This window comes from Lutra lutra, chromosome 2, assembly GCF_902655055.1.
Source record: "Lutra lutra chromosome 2, mLutLut1.2, whole genome shotgun sequence".
NCBI classification, from domain to species: Eukaryota; Metazoa; Chordata; class Mammalia; order Carnivora; family Mustelidae; genus Lutra; species Lutra lutra.
This window is the reverse complement of record NC_062279.1, coordinates 119011941-119031836: the sequence shown is the minus strand read 5'-3', so window position 1 is coordinate 119031836 and position 19896 is coordinate 119011941. Positions and strand designations below refer to the sequence as shown.

The following is a 19896-nucleotide window of genomic DNA, read 5'->3' as shown; positions in this document are numbered from 1 at the left end:
CATATTTAAATTATACAAAGAACATTTACTAAAAACATATTCATTAGTTTTAGATGTTGTCAAAATCACAGTTTAATTCAAATGGCCATAAAATTGTTGGACTTCAAATAATTCCATTTATATGCATGTAGATGTTCTCACAGGCTGTATAAAGTCCCCACCATGTTCATTTTAAGATGGAGATATACAGCATTTACTTCAATTCACAAAGTGTGGGCATAAAACAATCTACAGAAGCTTTTTATAGGGTTTAAAAGAGTTCTAATCACCCATGCCAACTGCACTCCTCTCTCAACACAAAACTGCTTTTGAAACCAAGCATTCATTTGCTAAAACAAGGCATCTGCTGTTAAAGAGATTGATTATCCTGGGGCCTGACCTAATTGGGAGATTAGATATGCTTCTCTACTATGGATGGCAAGGTTTATAAAGAAAAAAAAATTAGACCATAAAAGAGCAAACTTCTTTTGGACTCCAAGTGCACTTTCATTTATTTCTAATTTTCTTTAATAGAAACAAACAGTATTGAGAATGTCAGGTGGGTGAAATTAGTGTGTTATGAGTTAAAAATGCATTGAGTTCATGTCATTTCTTTGGTAACAGGTACACATTCACTTTCATCACATAAACCAAACAGTACCAAAAAATGACATTTTTGTCATATCCTACTGAGTAAGATCATTATATGATAGATAACACACACACACACACACAGAATCTGGCCTTTTACTGATGTTATCATTTCAGTGTTTTCTATTGCCAGTTAGGTGTCGGTTTTTTCCCCCAAACACAGACATCACCTCATTGCTGTGGCTAATTGCATTTTTCTTTCTAGCCTTTGACAACCAGACCTTTGTTAATGCTATTCACCAATATATCAGACTCAGGTCATCCATCCAAAACATGACAAAAGACCCAGATGCTCATGTAAATTGCACTCCCCCAAAAGTACTGCCCTCTTCCTCCATGCAGATACAGATCTGTGACCCCCTCCCATGTTTGTTCACTCCCTTTGTTTTCACTTAATCTTTTATGGTTAGAAAAAGTAGTTATTTATAGGCTTTAAGGAACATTATACTTTGTTTACATAATAAATCCAATAATCAAGTTAATTATGAAGTTAGATAAATTTTCTATACAAAATTCAAACATCGCCTATTCCCATTGAACTTCAAAATGGATTAATTTTCCACAATAAAGACTTCTTGCTATCCATTTTTTACCCTTTCTTGAGCTATTTCTTGGCTTTAAAGAGAAAACCAAGTTTGTCCTCTTTCACTGAAGAAAAAAGGAAGAAAAAAAGGTTTCATGCGGAAGTCTGCACGAAGTGTAGGACTGAATCATTTATAAAATATCTCATAATTAAAAAGTCGCTCTTATGTACTTGATGCTTTCTTATTGCCTTTGGTAAGTTTGCACCAAGCATTAATTACTCAGAATTTCTACTTTCCTAAAGCTTTAACTTACAAATAATTTTGAGATACTTAGAAACCACTGTAATGATGCTTTTAAAGGAAGGTTATTATGGATTCAAATGGCTTAGGAACATATTGTGTATGTATGTAGATATATCCATATTCCAGATTCAAGACTTCTTTCTATTCATTTTCATTCATTTTTCTATTTATTTTCACCTTTATACTTAAATGTTCATTATGTTTTGGATACTAAGTCACTGTAAGAGAAAGTAGAAACTGATGACTTATTAAATAGAAAAACGATGTATCCAGATAGAAACCAGTGGCAATATTTTAGCATTTTAAGGAGAGCATCCAGATCAAGTTAATGTATATGATTTTCTGACTTTAGTTTTAAAGACTTTCAATTTTGGATAAAATTACGTGAAAACCTAATAAAACAATAAGAAACGTACAGGGTTACTAGAGCTACTATCCTTATCTTCTCCCCACAAATACAACCACACTAAGTTTAACATGGTCCTCTGTTAGTCATAATCCCATGGGGAAAAAAAGGCAGAAATACTTTACTGAATTTAATAAAATGACATCAAAATTAGGAATCATCACAGCTAAGCAAATATTGTGGAATAGGGCAGTGATGTGAGGAACGGAGTGAGTGTGGCCCTCGGGTGATTGGAGTCTTCTGTGGTGGGGCTGAAATGCGTAGGCCTGCTCTCTGCGTCATGTCAGATCAGAACAGAACAGCTCACACACACAGAGCAGTGAGAGACAAACTGAACAAGGCCAAGAGGAAAGCGTAGGAGCTAAGAAGAGTGAAATTTTGGAGGAATTAAAGACCCAGAAATCAAAGACACCAAAGATAAGGAGAAAAGTGGGGAAACTGATGAATCTATGAGAATGAAGCAAAAGGAAGGATTCCGCTGATGATTATAGCACGCGCTGCACTTTAAACAGTGAAAGAACAGCCTTGAGTGCTTCTTGCCTGGACTGTTACGTAGCTTTCCAATCTGTATTTCACATCCGCTACCATTATGTTACTAAAACATCGCTATAATTATATTCTTCCCAAGTTCCAAAACTTCCAATGGCTTCCTCATGTCTCCTGGGAAAAGTCCCAACTTTTCAGCCTGCCACACAAGGCTCTCTAGAAAAAGGACCCAGATGTGATCTCATTACATGAAGACTATGTCCTGGGTAAAAGTGATCTGGTTTGGTGCTTCCATACTTCTGTTCTGTTGATGTTAAGTTCTGTACCTATAATGTCCTTCCTATATGTCTACATCCAAAAAGGTTATTGTCCTACTTTTTCTTTATGACCCACACCAGACTTGATGTTCTCAATTTAACCTTCCCTAACAGCCACTTATTGTTATCTGCTGAAGTTCTAAACACCCTTCAAGTACTATTATGTCTCCATGACAAATTCCCAAATGAATTCTTTGAATTCATTTTGCATTTATTGCGTATATTCACTTGGTTGTTATCCTATGCCTTCTTTGCACGTATTTTGGTGTATTCGCTCCCCAGCTAGATCCACCTGGAAAAGAAAGGCTGGGTTTTTCCCCCTCTTGCATCCATTCAGCTCCACATCATGAGATAAATAGTATTCAGAAACATCTATCGAGGAACAATGCTCTGTGCTATTATTTCTCCTTGGTTGAATTCTCTTCCCGTTCCCCACAGTGGCTGCCCCCAGAATCTTTCCAACCCTTTTTTCTTGTCTACCTATCTTTTCCTTCCCCACTTCCCTAACTTGCCTCCTCCTCCATTGAGAAACGGAAGGTTATTCCTCCCTTCACTTAATATTTCACATCAAGAATGGAGGGAGGGAAAGAACAGAAGGACCCACTATGCATCATCTCATGATAGATTATCTAAAACATAGCCAGACCTTCCACACTTTCGGGATTCACATCCTGCTACCATCTGGATTGCTTAGAGTTGACTTCAGTTCTTGGAGTTTGGTGATCTTAGATAAATTCTTCAACTTCCTTCTATAAGTTAATTTTGTCTGCCTCCGCCCCCCTCCACCCACCCCGTTCTATAAGTTAGTTTTCTAACTACAGGTAATAAAAGTACCTAACTTGTGTGCTTGTGAAAGGATTAAATAAGTAGATTCCCGTAAAGCACTTGGAAGAGTGTCTGGCAGAAAAAAAGTGCTCAATAAATGCTAGCTATTATAATTGTATCTTGTTGGCTGTAGTGGTAAGAGAGTGTCTGTTCTCACCTCTTTCCTTAAGTTGTGTTACCTGAGGCCTCCTCTAGTTATCCTCGACTACACATGTATTAGACTCAGGAAAGGTGCTTGGGAAAGTGGGAGAAAAGCTATCTAATTAATAATAACAATAATTAATAATAACAAGAATATAACAATAACAAGAATAATATATTAACAATAAACCAAAGTTTCAGTTGTCTTATCTCCTGTAATCCTCACAAAAATTTGATGTGACAAGTACTATCGTTGCCTCCATTTTACAGATGAGGGAGGAAAAGTCCCTTTGGAGTTCTTCTTAAATTGTCTGGATATCTCACCTCTAAAACGTTTCTCTAGAACATGCGAGGATGACATCCTTTTCTTGCACGTGTGCCTGTGAATGCAGCTTCTGGGAGATGGGCTGGAGTCTGCTGCTTGCTAGACCGTGCCATGACCTTCCACCTCTATGCTACCAGTAGTAAAGTTACTCATGTGATCCAAGTGGAATTTTACCACATAAGAATTTGTTGAAACTCCTAAGAGGGTTTTTATTCTTAAACTGCCTTTGGCAGGTTTAAGTGAAAAATGAATGGTGTTCAAAAGTCTGAGGCACTCTTTCCCAATAACAATAATGTATTTTCCTCACAGGATTGGTCTGGCAGAAACTGGCATTGAGAATGACATTTCCACACAGGCAAGATAGTCATCCAAGTTACATCTGTCTATTCCATGTCTACCTGAGAGAGGGGGCAAGCAGGGAACCCTACTATCCCCAACTCAGGGTGCGTTATCCTTCAGTCAATAGGGCTTCTGTAAACATACTTTTAACTAATGATTTCCAACGTGGAATACAGTAACAAAATAGTCCCTTGGGGGTATAGGAAGAACTGTTAGAATATCTACTCTTGTTGATTTTTTAATCTAAGAAAATATACTCAACTGTACTAAAATGTAACAAATGCATTGACACTGATATGTAGACTGTGTGCACCCTCACACAGTCTACATATCAGAAAGTTACAGATCACTGTTGGTATCTTGAGGAAATAAAGGTCAACTGTTTCAAATTTACTCACCCTTTCTCCATGTAGGTAACACTCAGTACTGTGCTATCTAATAAGAATTTCAGAAAAATTAACACTCAGTATGTTCTTTCAAAGGAAAAGATACTTTTTTAAATGAATGAGCAAATGGTTTTCAAAAGACAGCCATGCTGCTGAGAGAGCATGTTTGTATCGATTATTAAAAAAAAAAAAAAAAAACTTCCTCTGTACAATCGAAAAACTTGGAAACAGATTTTTCTAGTCCATTTATAATTTTTCTAAATTACAAATTAGTTCCAAAGGCAATTAAAAGGTGGAAACAATTAGTTCCAAATTAATAGAAAGATGTGTTTTCATATCTTTAATAAATGGGTCAAAACTGCTTAAATCTTTGTTTTTAGATCCATTTGTTAAAATTGTAAAAATACAGACAAAAATAAAAAAATAAGTCAATAATGAACATCTTCCATTTGTACCTTCATATCTTTGTGATGTATCTTTTTTAGCTTTGATGGTCAAAAGGACAAAAATAAAAAAATACAAAAACAAACCAAAAACCTAACAAGTATCAAAATAAACTGAACTTAGTATCAGACTTTTAAATCATTCTTTACAAATAATTAAGCCAAGTTTTTTTTTTTTTTTTTTTTATTTGACAGAGAGAGATCACAAGTAGACGGAGAGGCAGGCAGAGAGAGAGAGAGAGAGAGGGAAGCAGGCTCCCTGCTGAGCAGAGAGCCCGATGCGGGACTCGATCCCAGGACCCTGAGATCATGACCTGAGCCGAAGGCAGCGGCTTAACCCACTGAGCCACCCAGGCGCCCAAGCCAAGTTTTTTTTAATGATGCATGTTAATGGCATAAATTTTAATGCAGTTATTAATACCTTTACTGAACATAAAAATAAATTATTTTCTAGTGATACAACAAGAACCATTTTTAAAGGTTTTATTTATTTATTTTTAGAGAGAAAGAGAGAGAGCCTGAGTGGGGAGAGGAAAAGAGTAGGCAAGAGGGGGAGAGAGAATCTGGAGTAGACTCCATGCCGAGCTCAGAACCAGAGGTAGAAACTCGATCTCACAACCCTGAGATCATGACCTGAGCTGAAACCAAGAGTTGGACGCTTAAGGGATTGGGCCACCCAGGCGCTCCAACAAGAATCATTTTTAAAAGAAACATTTATCTCATCGTTCTTTAATTTCTAACTCGTGTATGTTTAAATACATATATATATATATACTTATTATGTTTAAATATAACATATATAAAATATAACATTTGACATACATAAATATATATTTTAAATATATATAAATATAAAGTATAGTATATACTACATGTACCTAATAGTCTGGAAATGTTTATAATTTAGAGATAAATAAACCTACATTGGTGTATATTCATCATTTTTTTTTGTTACTAATGGGATACACTATTTTAAACAAGATGTTTGAGAAAGAAAAGAGGAAGGTATATACACATTTCCAGAGTCCTTCAAATAACCCTCCTTCAAGTTTCAGGCATAACTGGGGCATTAAGTAATGGCCTGCCCTTTCCACACTCCTGACCTTTTTCATAAGGCAGGCAGCTATCCAAGGGATAGCAGCACATAAGTCCCTAAGATGTCTAAACCATGTTGCAATAGTATATTTGGCTGTCTTTAGGAGTTAAACATTATAATTTCTTATTAAGTCAATAGAAACTAAAGATAACTCAAATTTAATAAGAATCTTAATGTAAAATTCCAAAACCAAAATGGAACCTATCTCATTAATAACTCTCAGTTATACAAACACATAACCACACCTCAATTTTAAGAATATCAAAATTCTGTGAATACATTTTGAATATCGAATGTTCCAGCCTGTTGTTTCTCAGACAAGGGTCTGCAAGAATATTCTTGGAAATAAACAAATTAATGAAATTTCAAATTTCCTTTTGATATGAATATAACATGGGCTTAAAAAGGTATATTCTGGTTTATCCAAAAGACTACCTTACAACAGATAATTGCCATCTATTTCAGTGTGAAAAGTTAGCATCTTTATTTACAACTATACTGAGACTAAACAAAAATAAAAAGACACCATTTTTTTTAATCCACTTAATCTCCAACACCAAACTAAAAACTCTAGGGTTCAGTAGGCCGTTTGTTGTTCAGTTGATATTAAACAGACTATGTACATTACTCAAGAATAAAAAACACTGCCATATTCTATTTTTAAGTGGGAAATCCCAGCAGAAATAATAGAATTAATGTGCATGACTGATCTGTAACCTGATAAATATGGCTTGACTACTGTATTGTTCAAATGAGCTATAAAGACAAGGACGCTTATAAGAGAAACTGTTCCAGTTGACAAAACCAAGTTTATGTAAACAGAAAAATATAAATTTAAAGTAAAGTGACTTTCCATGTTCTCACAAAGCTTTTTCTTCTCATAAGAGTTTTATAAATTGGTATTCACAAAATTTGAGAAAGACCAAATTTAAGGTTTATTTATTTTATTATGTCTGTAAAACTCCTCAAAAAATACCTTATTTACTCAGATAACATTTTAGTCTAATTAGTAGTTGACAGATTTAGCAGAACTAATCCACCTTTACTTACATATGGGCAATAAAAAAAAAAACCCTGCATACAGAAAATTCAGACACAACAAACTATAAATATATGATAGGCATAAAATGTTTGATCAAATTTAATACATAATTATTAAATCATTTAAGAAATTAAATCTATTTTTTTAAATTTAATAGCAACCATGGCTTTTTAATTCTTCATAGAGGCTTTGTGTTGATAGTTTCTATACATGAAAATGTTCTAAGTTATTTTGAAGTTCAATTACATTTTAAAATACACTGTGCTGTCAAATCCAACTGATTGCAGAACCCAGTCTTCATATATATATATATATATATATATATATACACACGTTCCATCAGTCTCTAGGGATTAAATATAAATAAGATTATCATCTACCTTTCAAGTTATACCTTTGATACCTAATCATGGTTGAGCCATGAATAGACCTCTAAGTGATTATATGCCATTATCATAAGAGAATTATAATATCAAAACAAAATCATAATAAAACACAGTAATACTTTCTGATAGGAAATAGCCCATATTTTTCATTACAAGAACTTATGGATTTATTAATATGTTAATATGTTCTCAATATTTGGTTCTTAATTTTTACTAAAGATAAGATTATAACATCCTAAATATGCAACTGGATAATTAAAAATTATAAATTATACCAGTATGGGGTTATATTTGTTCACTTTACTAAGCCATTGCTTATTAATAAAATGTCATGATTCAAATTTGTCGTGCTATCTTATTGAATATGTGGGCCAACAATCAAAGAAACTCCTTAGCTGGGAAGTATGTAAGGAAAATAGGTCTTTATGACAACATTATTTTTTTAAAAAGAAAAAAGCAAATTCCCCAAACTGACATAATTAATAATTAATTAATTTATTATCTATGTGCACAGTAATTTTTTTCAAAATTTAGTAAATGCATTTCTTATTGAAGATATCATAAAGTATCCCTCTGTTTTATCAGATTTAGAACAAACTGCTTTATGTCAAGATGTTGACCTCAGAAATAAAGTAATACCTAGTGATTTGAAGGAAAACATTCATCAGTCTGTAAGAATAATGATTCAATTAACTAAAATGATTCCTTTTTCCATGTAAAAAAACTTAATATGCAAATTAAGTGTAAATATAAATACTGAGCATCCATATACTAAGTGTTTACAAGAAGGATACGAATTCTATATTATGATTAATATTTCATTCTGATGTATTTCACATATACAGATAACTTAGAAGCCACTAAATACATTTTTCCTTAATTTTTCTTTGAACAGAAGCACAAATTGAAACAGATACACATTTAAGTTTTAAAAGGTATTATTTTATATGTAAATAGTGCCATCTTCTGGCAGTTGAAAAAGTTTGTGTATTAACATAAAATGCATTATGGATTTAACTGTTGTTTTCTTGATAAGTTATGTGTACAGGTTATTGAATAAAAACCCTTAATCTTGGGGCACCCAGGTAGCTTAGTCGGTTAAGGGTCTAGCACTTGGTTTTGGCTCAGATCATGATCTCAGGATCCTGGGATTGAGCCCCATGGGGTGCTCCTTGCTCAGGGCAGTCTGCTTGAGATTCTCTCTCCCTCTCTCTCTGCCTTTCCCACTCATGCTCGCTCTCTAAAATAAATAAATAAATATTTAAAAATTTTAATTTAAAATCAGCTTATTTTTTAAAAATAGCCTTTAAAAACAAGAGTATTAATTAGCATGTCCTCAAATTGATAAAATTTAACAAGAGCCTAAGTCAGGAACTCTAGATTCTATTACTTAATCTTCTAGCTAGATATTGAATCTTAGACTAACCATGTATCACTCAGGACCTCAGTTTCCTCAGTTATAAGATTGTTCTAGTAAGTCATTAATTAAGTTACTTTCAGTCTAAAATTCCATTTGATTCTAGCTTTAGCAATTTCATTTCTGGTTTTAGCATCCTAATACTGAATATAGGCCTGCTCATGGCACACTTTTTCATAGTTATCTCTTTTATCGATATGGGCTTGTTTGGTTATGCTCTCTGCTTGAATTTTCTTCAGAAATAACTCTTAATTTATATTGATACTTCTCACTATCCAAATATTCCTCCTTCCTCCCCAAACATTAGAAAGACTTTATTGAATTATAAATAAAACTAAACTCAAGTACCTGAAAATAAGTTTTTTTTTAAAAATTGTGTAAAGATAAGATGATTTAGATAAGTCAATGTCAAACCAAGGAATTAAAATTAATAGGATAGACATCTCTCCAAAGCTTCTGGAATCTTAAGTGTTAAAGAGCTAAATAAGAAATAGTATAGGCTCAGAGTTTGGGCAGTTCTTCCTAACATCCCCACAGATTTTACCAACACTAGCCTGTATTGCAAGCTTGCCACCTTGGATTTATCTGTACTACCAGTACATTCTTCTCCCTCAAGTCATCAACTAAATTCTTGCCTCAAAATATTATATATATATACATACATATATATATGTATGTATATATATATACACATATATGTGTGTGTGTGTGTATATATATATCTTCTTATTCAAACTCTTTGGCATCCATCTAGTCCAGGCTCTCAACCTCCTAGGCCAGCATTACTAAAATATCCATTATGGTCTAATGCTTTTCTAAAAGTAGTGTAAGGATCATTTGGGATGCTGGTTAAAATATGTAATCTCTTATACCCCATTAAGTAGAGCATCACTTTCCAACAGAAATCTCACACAAGTCACACATGTAATTTTAATGTTCTTGTAGTCAGATTAAAAAACTAAAATGAAACAAGTGAAATTAATCTAATACATGTGAAAATATCATTTCAATATGTAATCAATCGAAAAACATATCATTGTGATACTTTACATTCTTTTTTTTATACTAAGTTTTTGAAATCTGGTATTTTAATACTTGTAGCATATCTCAATTCAGACAAGTACATTTCAAGTGCCTAAGAGCCACCTGTGGCTAGCAGCTATGGTACTAGACTGAATTAGATTTGGAGAAGGGAGAATAAAAGTCAGGAATCTACATTTAGCAAAACACCCAAGTGATTCTTTCACATTCTCAAGTTTGAGGACCACCAGTCTCCACTGTCCTATACACAATCCATTCTACAACCACTACTGAATTTACACTTGAAAAAAATACCCCTTTAATTATATTAATTCTAAGAGTCTAGAAATCCCTGGAATGTCCAACCTAATTCCGATGGATAATCAAAGCTTCCAAAATGTGACCTCACCCATCCATCCAACCTGCTCTCCAATTTAAAAATGTCTTGGGTTCTTCCATGAAATTTTCCTAGGCAAATATTCAAATGATCATTCATTCGACAAATATTGGACTAGCCACTGTCATCATGGATCCTTTACAGTAACAGGAATGATATAGCACAAATCATTGCATAATTACTATAATGTCATTGTTTTCATTGTAAGAATGAAAACAATGCTCTGAAATAGTGCTCTGAGATGCTATGAGAATACATATGGGCAGGATTTTATAGTGTAAGAGGTCAATACGGTTACATTTAAGAAAAAAAAAGTAAAAATGTAATTAGAAATTTGAACATAGAAACAGAAATTTCTAGGCATTAAAAAGCACATTATGAAAAGCCCTGAGGTGGAAAAGTGACTAAAGGAATTGATAGATTAGGAAAGTAACCTGAAAGGGGGCCGAAGAGTTAGGCAGGCTTTAATTTTTCTTATTTTTTCCCAGTATACATATTAAAACCAGATTACAGAACTAGTAAACAAAACTCCTCAAAAAGTACAGACCTGGTCTTCTAAACTTAATTATTTCTTACTTTTCCTCACAGAGCACAAAAAAAGTAATAAATACTTCTTCTATACATGGAAAACATATTTTGCAAGCCTTTAAGCTCTAGAATCTCCAAAATTATACTAATAATTTTTTGTATCTTCAGGTAATTTAAAAACTATATTACCATGAAACTGAAGGAAGTCTTTACTGAAGTGCTGAGTATTATAAAGATTCTCAGAAAGAGAACAATTTTTATCTGCAGTAAGGTGGGCATCATGCTCTAACAGTGTGATGCCAGAAGTCTGGCTTTAAGTTCCTGGTGGAAGGAGTGAAAAGATGGTGGTTCAAACACACATACACACAGGTACAAGAGACTAAAGGAGGTAAGGAGAATATTTTAGGGTTACTTGGCTTCTTACCTATGGTTTACTCTTCAAACGGATCAAAATCGGATACATAATACTGTCATAAGCAGAATTCTAAGATGGCCACAAAATCCATGGCCTCTAAGGAGCACATTTTATACAATCTCCTCTGCTTGCGTGTGGTAAGAACCTGTGAATATGATGCAGTATCACGTCCCAGATTAGATTCATCAAAGGGGAAATTATCTGACAAGGTCTAACCTAATTAGACAAAGCCTTAAAAGGGATCTCCACAAAGTCAGTGGGACTGGAAGTATGAGAAGGCCTATGGAAGAACTATCTGGCAAAGGCACAAGATTTGCATCCGGCCAACAACTAGCAAACCAAGAACCTCAGTCCAAGAAAGAAGGACATTAATCCTGCCAGCAACCAATGGGCTTGGAAGACAACTCCAGATTTTAGATGAGATTCCACTTGCAGACACCTTTACTTCACCCTTGTGAGACGCTTACGCAGAGCACTCAGCTGGATCCTAACAGCTCCTGATCTACACGGCTAAGATAACAAAAGGGTGTTGAACCATTAATTTGTGGTAATTTGTTATGCAATAATAGAAAAATAAGACACGAAGGAGTTTCTCATATAATTAAATAGCATAATGTGTGTGGCACACTGTGTTTGAGACGTCATTTTACAAATAATTTTTCTAGTGGCTTTAAGAATAAAATTCACAACTGACGTGAACATTAATGGTGCACTTTAGTACTTCCCATGCTAACATGAAGTCATGGCGTTTGTGAGTCAAAATTCCCTGAAAAGCTCTTCTGTGTACGTGGGTCTTTTTGATGAGGTGACTTATTCCTGACTGGCCTCTGTGGGTGCAGCGTGCACGGGGTACACTACGTACGCACAAATCTGACTGCCCTTTGCAGCCCCTGCCGCTCCAGACTGCCTCACTGCGAGACTGAGGGGAAAAAGGCTGAGACCAGGACCGATACAGGACAAAAGGTGCTGCGGCTCGTCCCTTTAACCATAACTCAATTTCTCAAGAAAAGCCGCGCTCCCATACAGTAATCAGGTCCTCTAAAGCGGTGGCCTTGGCTACCGCGCACGCGGTTTCTTTACTGACTCCCGAAGCATCTAGCAAGTTTCAATCGCCGGCTAGGGATCACTGAGGCCACATAAGATGCAGCTGACGGACAGTTCATATCACTTTGAAAACAGCTTTGAAACTAACAAATTGTGCTCCCTGGTCGCTCACTCCGCACGTCTACGGAGCGGCCACTAAAGTCAGGTTTCGCGTCTCCTTCCCACAGCGCCGTCTACTAGACCACAGCTCTAAGTGCCCAACCAGGACCTTCTGGAGCGGGACGACCCGGAACGGCGTGACCACGCCCACCCACTGCGCCTGCGTGAGGGGCCGGCTCCTTCAGGCGCCGAGAGGACCTGCAGGCTCCGCCGCGTGGGGCGGAGCCTAGAGGCTCGTCGCGCCTGCGCGGAGGGCCCGACGGCGTGCTGCGTCGTTACTTTTGAAACGAGTGGCGGGGATCTGGTGTGGGCGTCTCTGCTGTCGCTCTCTGCCGGGTGGAAGCTCACTGCGTCTGTAGGACTGGCCATGGCGCTGCAGCTTTCCCGGGAGCAAGGCATCACCCTGCGCGGGAGCGCCGAAATCGTAGCTGAGTTCTTCTGTAAGTCCTCCTCGCGCAGGCCGGAGGGCGGGGAGAACTGAGGCCAGGCCGCCGGGTCCGCCCGTGGCTCAGCCGCGGAGGCGGGGGAAGCGGTGGGGGGTGGGGGGGCCACCGAGATGCTTCCAATTAAGCTGTGTCTGCCTCAGCCTCCTGCCTGGCGGGAGAATCTAGGAAGAAGCGTATGCAAGCGCCGCCCCCGGACGCGTTGCTAATGGTGGAGCAAGAGGCCTAGGTGCTGCTGAGGCCTGCCTCGCGGCGTATCCCCTCCACCTGCAGCGTTGCTTTAAACTGCTTTAAACTGCACTTCCCACCACCGCCCCCCAGCCCCGGCCTCCGCGACTTAAGACGGAGTACAGCCGGGTGGGGCCCATTTATATTTTTGACAACCCCTCGGCCGCGTTTTGATTCCGGTATTGGAGGTGATGGATTAGATTTAGGAAACGCTATTTTTGGACTAGGCCACTTGTACCTTCAAATAGACTCTGGCAGGACTTGTGAGGAGAAAGGCAGGGAAAAGAGAAAAGCTTGCCGAGAGCGTTGGAGGGAGCAGTTAATCAGTTGCTAACTCAGACGCAAAAGCCTATTTTGACACCCTCGAACCGCATAATCTGAAGTGGGACTTGGATTACAGTGAGCTGTAGTACTACTTCGACAGTAGATAAATGCAGTTTGGGGTTTTTCTTTTATTGCCACAGAAATGTAGGTATCGTATTCTCTTACTTAGAAGCAAGATTTTAAGGATGTTTAGTGCCACCTTTTACCTACTGTGCTTTCAACAAGATGCCCACAAACACATGTTTAGGCATTTACAGTTTTATACCATTAATAAAACCGCAGCCACATCTGAAAGTATTTTATTTTCCAGAGTTACAATGTGATGATGACTTTTCTTTAACCTTCCTTTTGTTTTCAGCATTTGGCATCAACAGCATTTTGTATCAGCGTGGCATATATCCATCTGAAACCTTTACTAGAGTGCAGAAATATGGACTCACCTTGCTTGTAACAACTGATCCTGAGCTCATAAAATACCTAAATAATGTGGTGGAACAACTGAAAGGTATTTAATTGTTGAAAACCATTTTGAGTTTTGCAGGCCTTTTAGGACTGTGTTTTCTAGCATCTTGGTGGTCATTTTTCAGCTCTGTACAAAGAGGTGTAAAACACTATAATCTCAAATACAGTGATTCTTAATGGGAAGGAAACAGATAATACATAAATTGAAAGAAAGTCCACCCTTCCCATACTGCATTGGGAGTGGGTTGAATATTTTGTTGTTAGGAATCTGATATGGCTTCACAGAACTGTCTCCATCCACTCCCTCAGAAATGATTTTTGCAGTTCATGTAGCCAGATAGAACCAAGTTGGAATTTTACGTACTATGGTGGTGTTCATTATTGGAGAAAAATCCACCATATATCTTTAACATGATATATTTTCTGTAGCTGCCTAGAGTTTAAAGCCATCATTACTTTAAGATAAAGAAAAATGAAAGTAGATCCAACCTAGGAGCCAAACTTTAAAAAAAAAAAAAGAAAAGAACTACTAAGTAATAGAGCACCTAATAGAGTTTTCTTATTTTGTGCATATTTCCATTTGTCTTTTTTAAAATCCTGCCTAGAAGTCAGTCAGCCTTTTCTATGTGAACACTCATTGTTTTTCTTTAGCTCAAGAAGTTACTGAATTGAATCAGTACTTGTTCTCCATCTATCCCCCCGCCATATTTTTCTCTACTTAGGATTCTCGCTTGTAATTTTTCTGTGTTGTAGAATATTTCTCCCTAGGTTCCCATTTGCTTTTCCAAAACTAGTTCCAAAAAACACTTACAGTAGTCATCTCTTTTTTTTAATTCGTGAGTCATACATACTTTTTTTGTTATCAAGAACTTTATTTTTAAAATTAGATTAATTGTATTTTTATTATCTTCAGGACTAAATCACCCATACTCATTCATAGGGCTGTACTCAGATTATTTAGCCTGAAACCTGTAAGCAACTAAGAATCTATGTCATCGTAATTTAAGAGAGGCAAGCCCCACCTAAGCTACTGGTTTTTGGGTTGTCTCCTTTAAGACTGCACTGAGGGGCACCTGGGTGGCTCAGTGGGTTAAGCCTCTGCCTTCGGCTCAAGTCATGATCTCAGGGTCCTGGGATTGAGCAGGGAGTCTGCTTCCTCCTCTCTCTCTGCCTGCCTCTCTGCCTACTTGTGATCTCTCTCTCTCTCTCTCTGTGTCAAATAAATAAAATCTTTAAAAAAAAAAAAAAAAGACTGCACTGAGGATATTTCACCTCAGGTGTATGCAGACCTTCCTTTACAATTTTGCCCTTTTATTTTAGTTAAAATGGAGGAATTACTCTTCTTAGAGGCAAATTGTTCAATCTGTTTGACTCTCCATCCCTCTTGCCTTTTTAAGGACTTCAGTTGTTCTCTGGTATTTTTGACTTCTTTGTTTTGAGTTATTTTCATTGGTTTCATCTGTCTTCAGTTTTAAAAGAAAAAAATGTCCACGCATCCCAATCCTTAAGTTGCTACCCAGTCTCCTCCTTTTCAGAGCTAAATTGAGAAAAAGTTGATATGTCAAAGGGTAAGCAAAGCTGACAGCCCACATCCAGCAAGTGGCCTATTTTTGTACTGCCTGCAAATTAAAAATGTTTTCAGATTTTTAAAGGGCTCTTTTTTTTTTTTTAAGACTCTGCAACAGAGAACTAGGTGGCCCACAAGCCCTAAATATTATAAAATTGTTTTTATGTCTTAAAAAAAAAAAAACCTCCAGACTCCTGAGCATAGTATCCCAATTTCCAAGATTAATTCAGGCCTCGTCCTGAGGCCCTTTTCTCACTATAATCTCTCTCTAGATGATCTATGACATGAACATAGCTTCACTAACAACCTTTGTGTAGTTGACTCACAAGCATACATCCAGCCCAGTTCTATTGTGCTCATAGATTGAGTGGCTCCCTTGATATCTTCATGTGGCTATCCCAGTGATACTTGAAAACTAACCTTAAGGGGCTTCTGGCTGGCTCAGTCAGTGGAGCGTGCAACTCTTGATATTGGGGTCGTAAGTTCCAGACCCATGTCGGGTGTGGAGATTACTTAAAATCTTAAAACAAAACTTAAGCATCCTCTCCGATTTGCAATCTATTTCTCAGTGAATGGATCAACCATCCAACTAATGTTATAAACCAGAAAGCTGGGAGCTATCCCTGAGTCTTTCCTCTTCCTTTCTCATAAGTAATCAGTAAATCTTAACAGTTTTAACCATGAAATCTCTTGACTCTATCTACTGATCCATCTCTACTAGTTTATCCTGTAAGACTCATTTCCTCTTGCTTGAATTGCTAATTAATAAATGTCTCTGGATCCCCTCTTTACCTCCACTCTACTTTCCACATCACAGACAGAAGGATAGTTCTGAAATACAAGTTTAATTTCATCACACCATACTTCAAATACAGTAATGACTTCCCTGGTTCAAGTATTACTTCTTTAATTTGGCCCACATGGGCTTACATGGCCTGACCCATATGTATCCTGCACAAACTGAACTTGTTCATTCTCCCCTTTCTTTCCTGTAGTTGGATTACCGTTCTTTCAATCCTCTGGGCAGATGCTCTTCCCTTTTCAGTATTTAAGACCTGTGCCCTTTTCTGTATCCTTTTGCATATTTAATGGTATTTATTTGTAGAGCTGAAGTCAAGTGAAAACTCCCTGAGTCAGATTTCCCTGTATTATGCTCTTATTGCATCACATACTGCACTTTATAGCATTTATAACAATTAACAATTTTTACATTTATTAGTGCAGTGGTTAGATTAATAGCTGTATCCTGCATCTTACCTTGGATTAGGGTGTACTGCATGTTCACTACTCTGTCTTCAGCACTCAGTAATATACATCTGGTATAAGTACTGAGAATTCGAAAACCAGAGGTAAGTTATTGTGGGACAGGTTTTCTGTACAGGTTGGCGGAGTTCCAAAATACCTAGTGGTAGGAATTTGCTGAGGATAGAAAGTGAGACCCGGGAAGAGAGTTGTTTTGTAATGCAGCGAACCAAAAAAGATGCCTTGTTATGTATTGCAGATTGGTTATACAAGTGTTCAGTTCAGAAACTGGTGGTAGTCATCTCAAATATTGAAAGTGGTGAGGTCCTTGAAAGGTGGCAATTTGATATTGAGTGTGACAAGACTGCGAAAGATGACAGGTAAGTATGAAGTAAATTGCTTCCAATTTAATAGATTTTTTCCAAAACTGTTTTCTTTTACTAAATGAGTTCTAATTATATTGAACTAGTTTCATGTAAGGTCATTTGTGTCTAAGTATATTAGATTTGATCTTTAATCTCCTGTGGAGAAGGATTGAGCTCACAAAAGAATTATGCCTATCATGGAGTTTTAACATAATTGTCCTTAGGCTAAATCCATAAATTTCAGACTTCAGTTTTTTATGGTGCTATACATACAGCTATACATGGTATCTATCCTAGGTGGGCCATTTCATGAATTTTGAAAGGTACTTTTAACCATGAATTATTATCCTAAACTTTTCCCCATCTTACCATATTTCATTTAATACTACAAACTTCCTTAGACACTTCTTAAACTGAAATTTTTAGATCCTCTGGATGGGAGATGCCCATCATTATATGCTAATTTCTAGCATTGTCCTAGGCATGCTTACCTGTAAACTGTCTCTCATAATGTAATGAAGTTTGCTCCTGAAGTCTTTGGTCTATTTTAGAAAATGTTTAATTATAAAAATAACTCCATACATAATTAACATATTTGAGACAATAGGATATTAGACATTTAGGCATTACTAAAAATGCCAAATGATTATACTGATTAAGTATTTTAAATACTACTTGTTATCTTTAAGACATGCTGAAGCTTTCTTGACTTGAAGCACTTGGCAGCTTTTCTAGTCATCTGTTATTTAATGACCTGATACTAAGATCAACCCTAAAAAATGATTGGAAGGGTAAATGAAACAATAGAGATACATATTGTGCCTACTATGTTTCTTAAGGACATATATTTATATTCATGTTAAAAAACTCCTTTTGAATGCATTACTTATTTGATTTTGGAAGCACTTAATCAGATAAATAATTTTACCAGTGTTTTAAGTAACTTGTTTAAAGTTAAAATGAATTAATTTGGTTTCTTTGATAGTGCACCCAGAGAAAAGTCTCAGAAAGCTATTCAAGATGAAATCCGTTCAGTGATCAGACAGATCACAGCTACGGTGACATTTCTGCCACTGCTGGAAGTTTCTTGTAAGTATTCTACAACTTCACATTGGCTTAAATTTGTTGTGGAAAAGACTAAGCTACTACTTTAAGAATTAACGCTTTCGTTAAGTTTTTTCTTAATTATCAATGTCATGTTACGTGAATGAGAAAAATGTTATAAAGCTAAAGTAATGCTATTTGCATTTTATTTAGAAGTGCTAAAAACGAAAGGAATGAAAGTATTCTACAGTAGTCCCTCTTGAATATTTTGATGTAATTTATTTTTATTTTCTACACATTTCTGTGTTTATAATTAAGACTTATAGCTGTAATTGTGTCTTTTCTGAGTTACTCCTTCATTCATCAGATATATCCTGAATACCTACAATATGCCATATGCCGTTCTGGGTACTGGGATACGGCAATCATGGTACCAAGTTGTTACCTTTTCTGTGGCTTAGATTCATGCTGTCTCATGATTAATGATACACTTCCTGCAAATATTTTTAGTGGTTTTTCTCTTTAAAGAAAAAAAAAATCGAGTTTTTCATAAAATAAACTAAAAGGAGTATAGTATGTTTTGTACTAAAATTTCCACTGAGGAAAAGTAGTTAGGTGAAGAGATCGAACTAACCTAGCTTTTCTGACACTATAGGTGGTTCAAATGTGAAAGAGACAGGAAGGGTAGTTGTACTGTTGAAAAAATAATTGTACTTTAATGATCTTATCCCCAATTTAGGTTCATTTGATCTACTGATTTATACAGACAAAGATTTGGTTGTTCCTGAAAAATGGGAAGAGTCGGGACCACAGTTTATTACCAATTCTGAGGAAGTCCGTCTTCGTTCATTTACTACTACAATCCACAAAGTAAATAGCATGGTGGCCTACAAAATTCCTGTCAATGACTGAGGATGAGATAAGGACAGTGATGGTACTTGTAATTCTCAGATATGGTTTTCCTGAAACCAAGTCAACTATAGTTGATACATTTTGTTTCATTGGTTAATTTTTAGGTGGGGAAAACTTCTATTGAACTGTGCATAATTGTTCCATTTTTTTGGTACCTGTATGACTTTATACAGGGTTGACATAAATTATTGCACATTGTTCAAAAGGGAACTTGCAGATTACATCAGCACTGTTATGTCAATTCCTTTGAAGGTGGTAACTGTAGATGGAAAACTATTGCTATAAAGCTAAATGCCTTTGGGTCAAGTACCTTGACTCAGAATATAGGTTACAGAGATACTGCAATATACAATACAACAAAAGAAGTCTCAATATTCACAGTCTTTATTTAGATCCTGAAATTATCTAATGATAATCTGTAAGTAATGAAATATTGTTCCTATTGGGTCCTTTTGCCATTTATTTCATTTGTATATTTTCCATACTGACAACATTTCCAATTATTTGATTTTAATTTATATAACTTGAACCTGCAAAGCTGTGTATATTGCCACTGTTTAAATTCCCATGATACGGAACTCTTAAGAAGTTTATGTTTTACAAAATCAAGCTTTAAATGATGATGTAATAAAGTTAAAATATGTATGTTTTAAATTTGTCTTAACATATTTTTATATTGG

The 19896-nt window shown here is 36.1% G+C and overlaps 1 protein-coding gene across 1 annotated transcript; it reads left to right on the top strand.

Annotated features, from left to right (window-relative positions):
• The first annotated feature begins 12874 nt into the window (after nt 1-12874).
• MAD2L1 (mitotic arrest deficient 2 like 1) lies at nt 12875-19870 on the top strand. The gene is made up of 5 exons (XM_047718338.1): nt 12875-13069; nt 13983-14129; nt 17155-17275; nt 18246-18349; nt 19044-19870. The coding sequence occupies exons 1-5, from the start codon at nt 12997-12999 to the stop codon at nt 19214-19216; spliced, it is 618 nt and encodes a 205-aa protein (XP_047574294.1). The 5' UTR covers nt 12875-12996; the 3' UTR covers nt 19217-19870.
• Nucleotides 19871-19896: the final 26 nt, after the last annotated feature.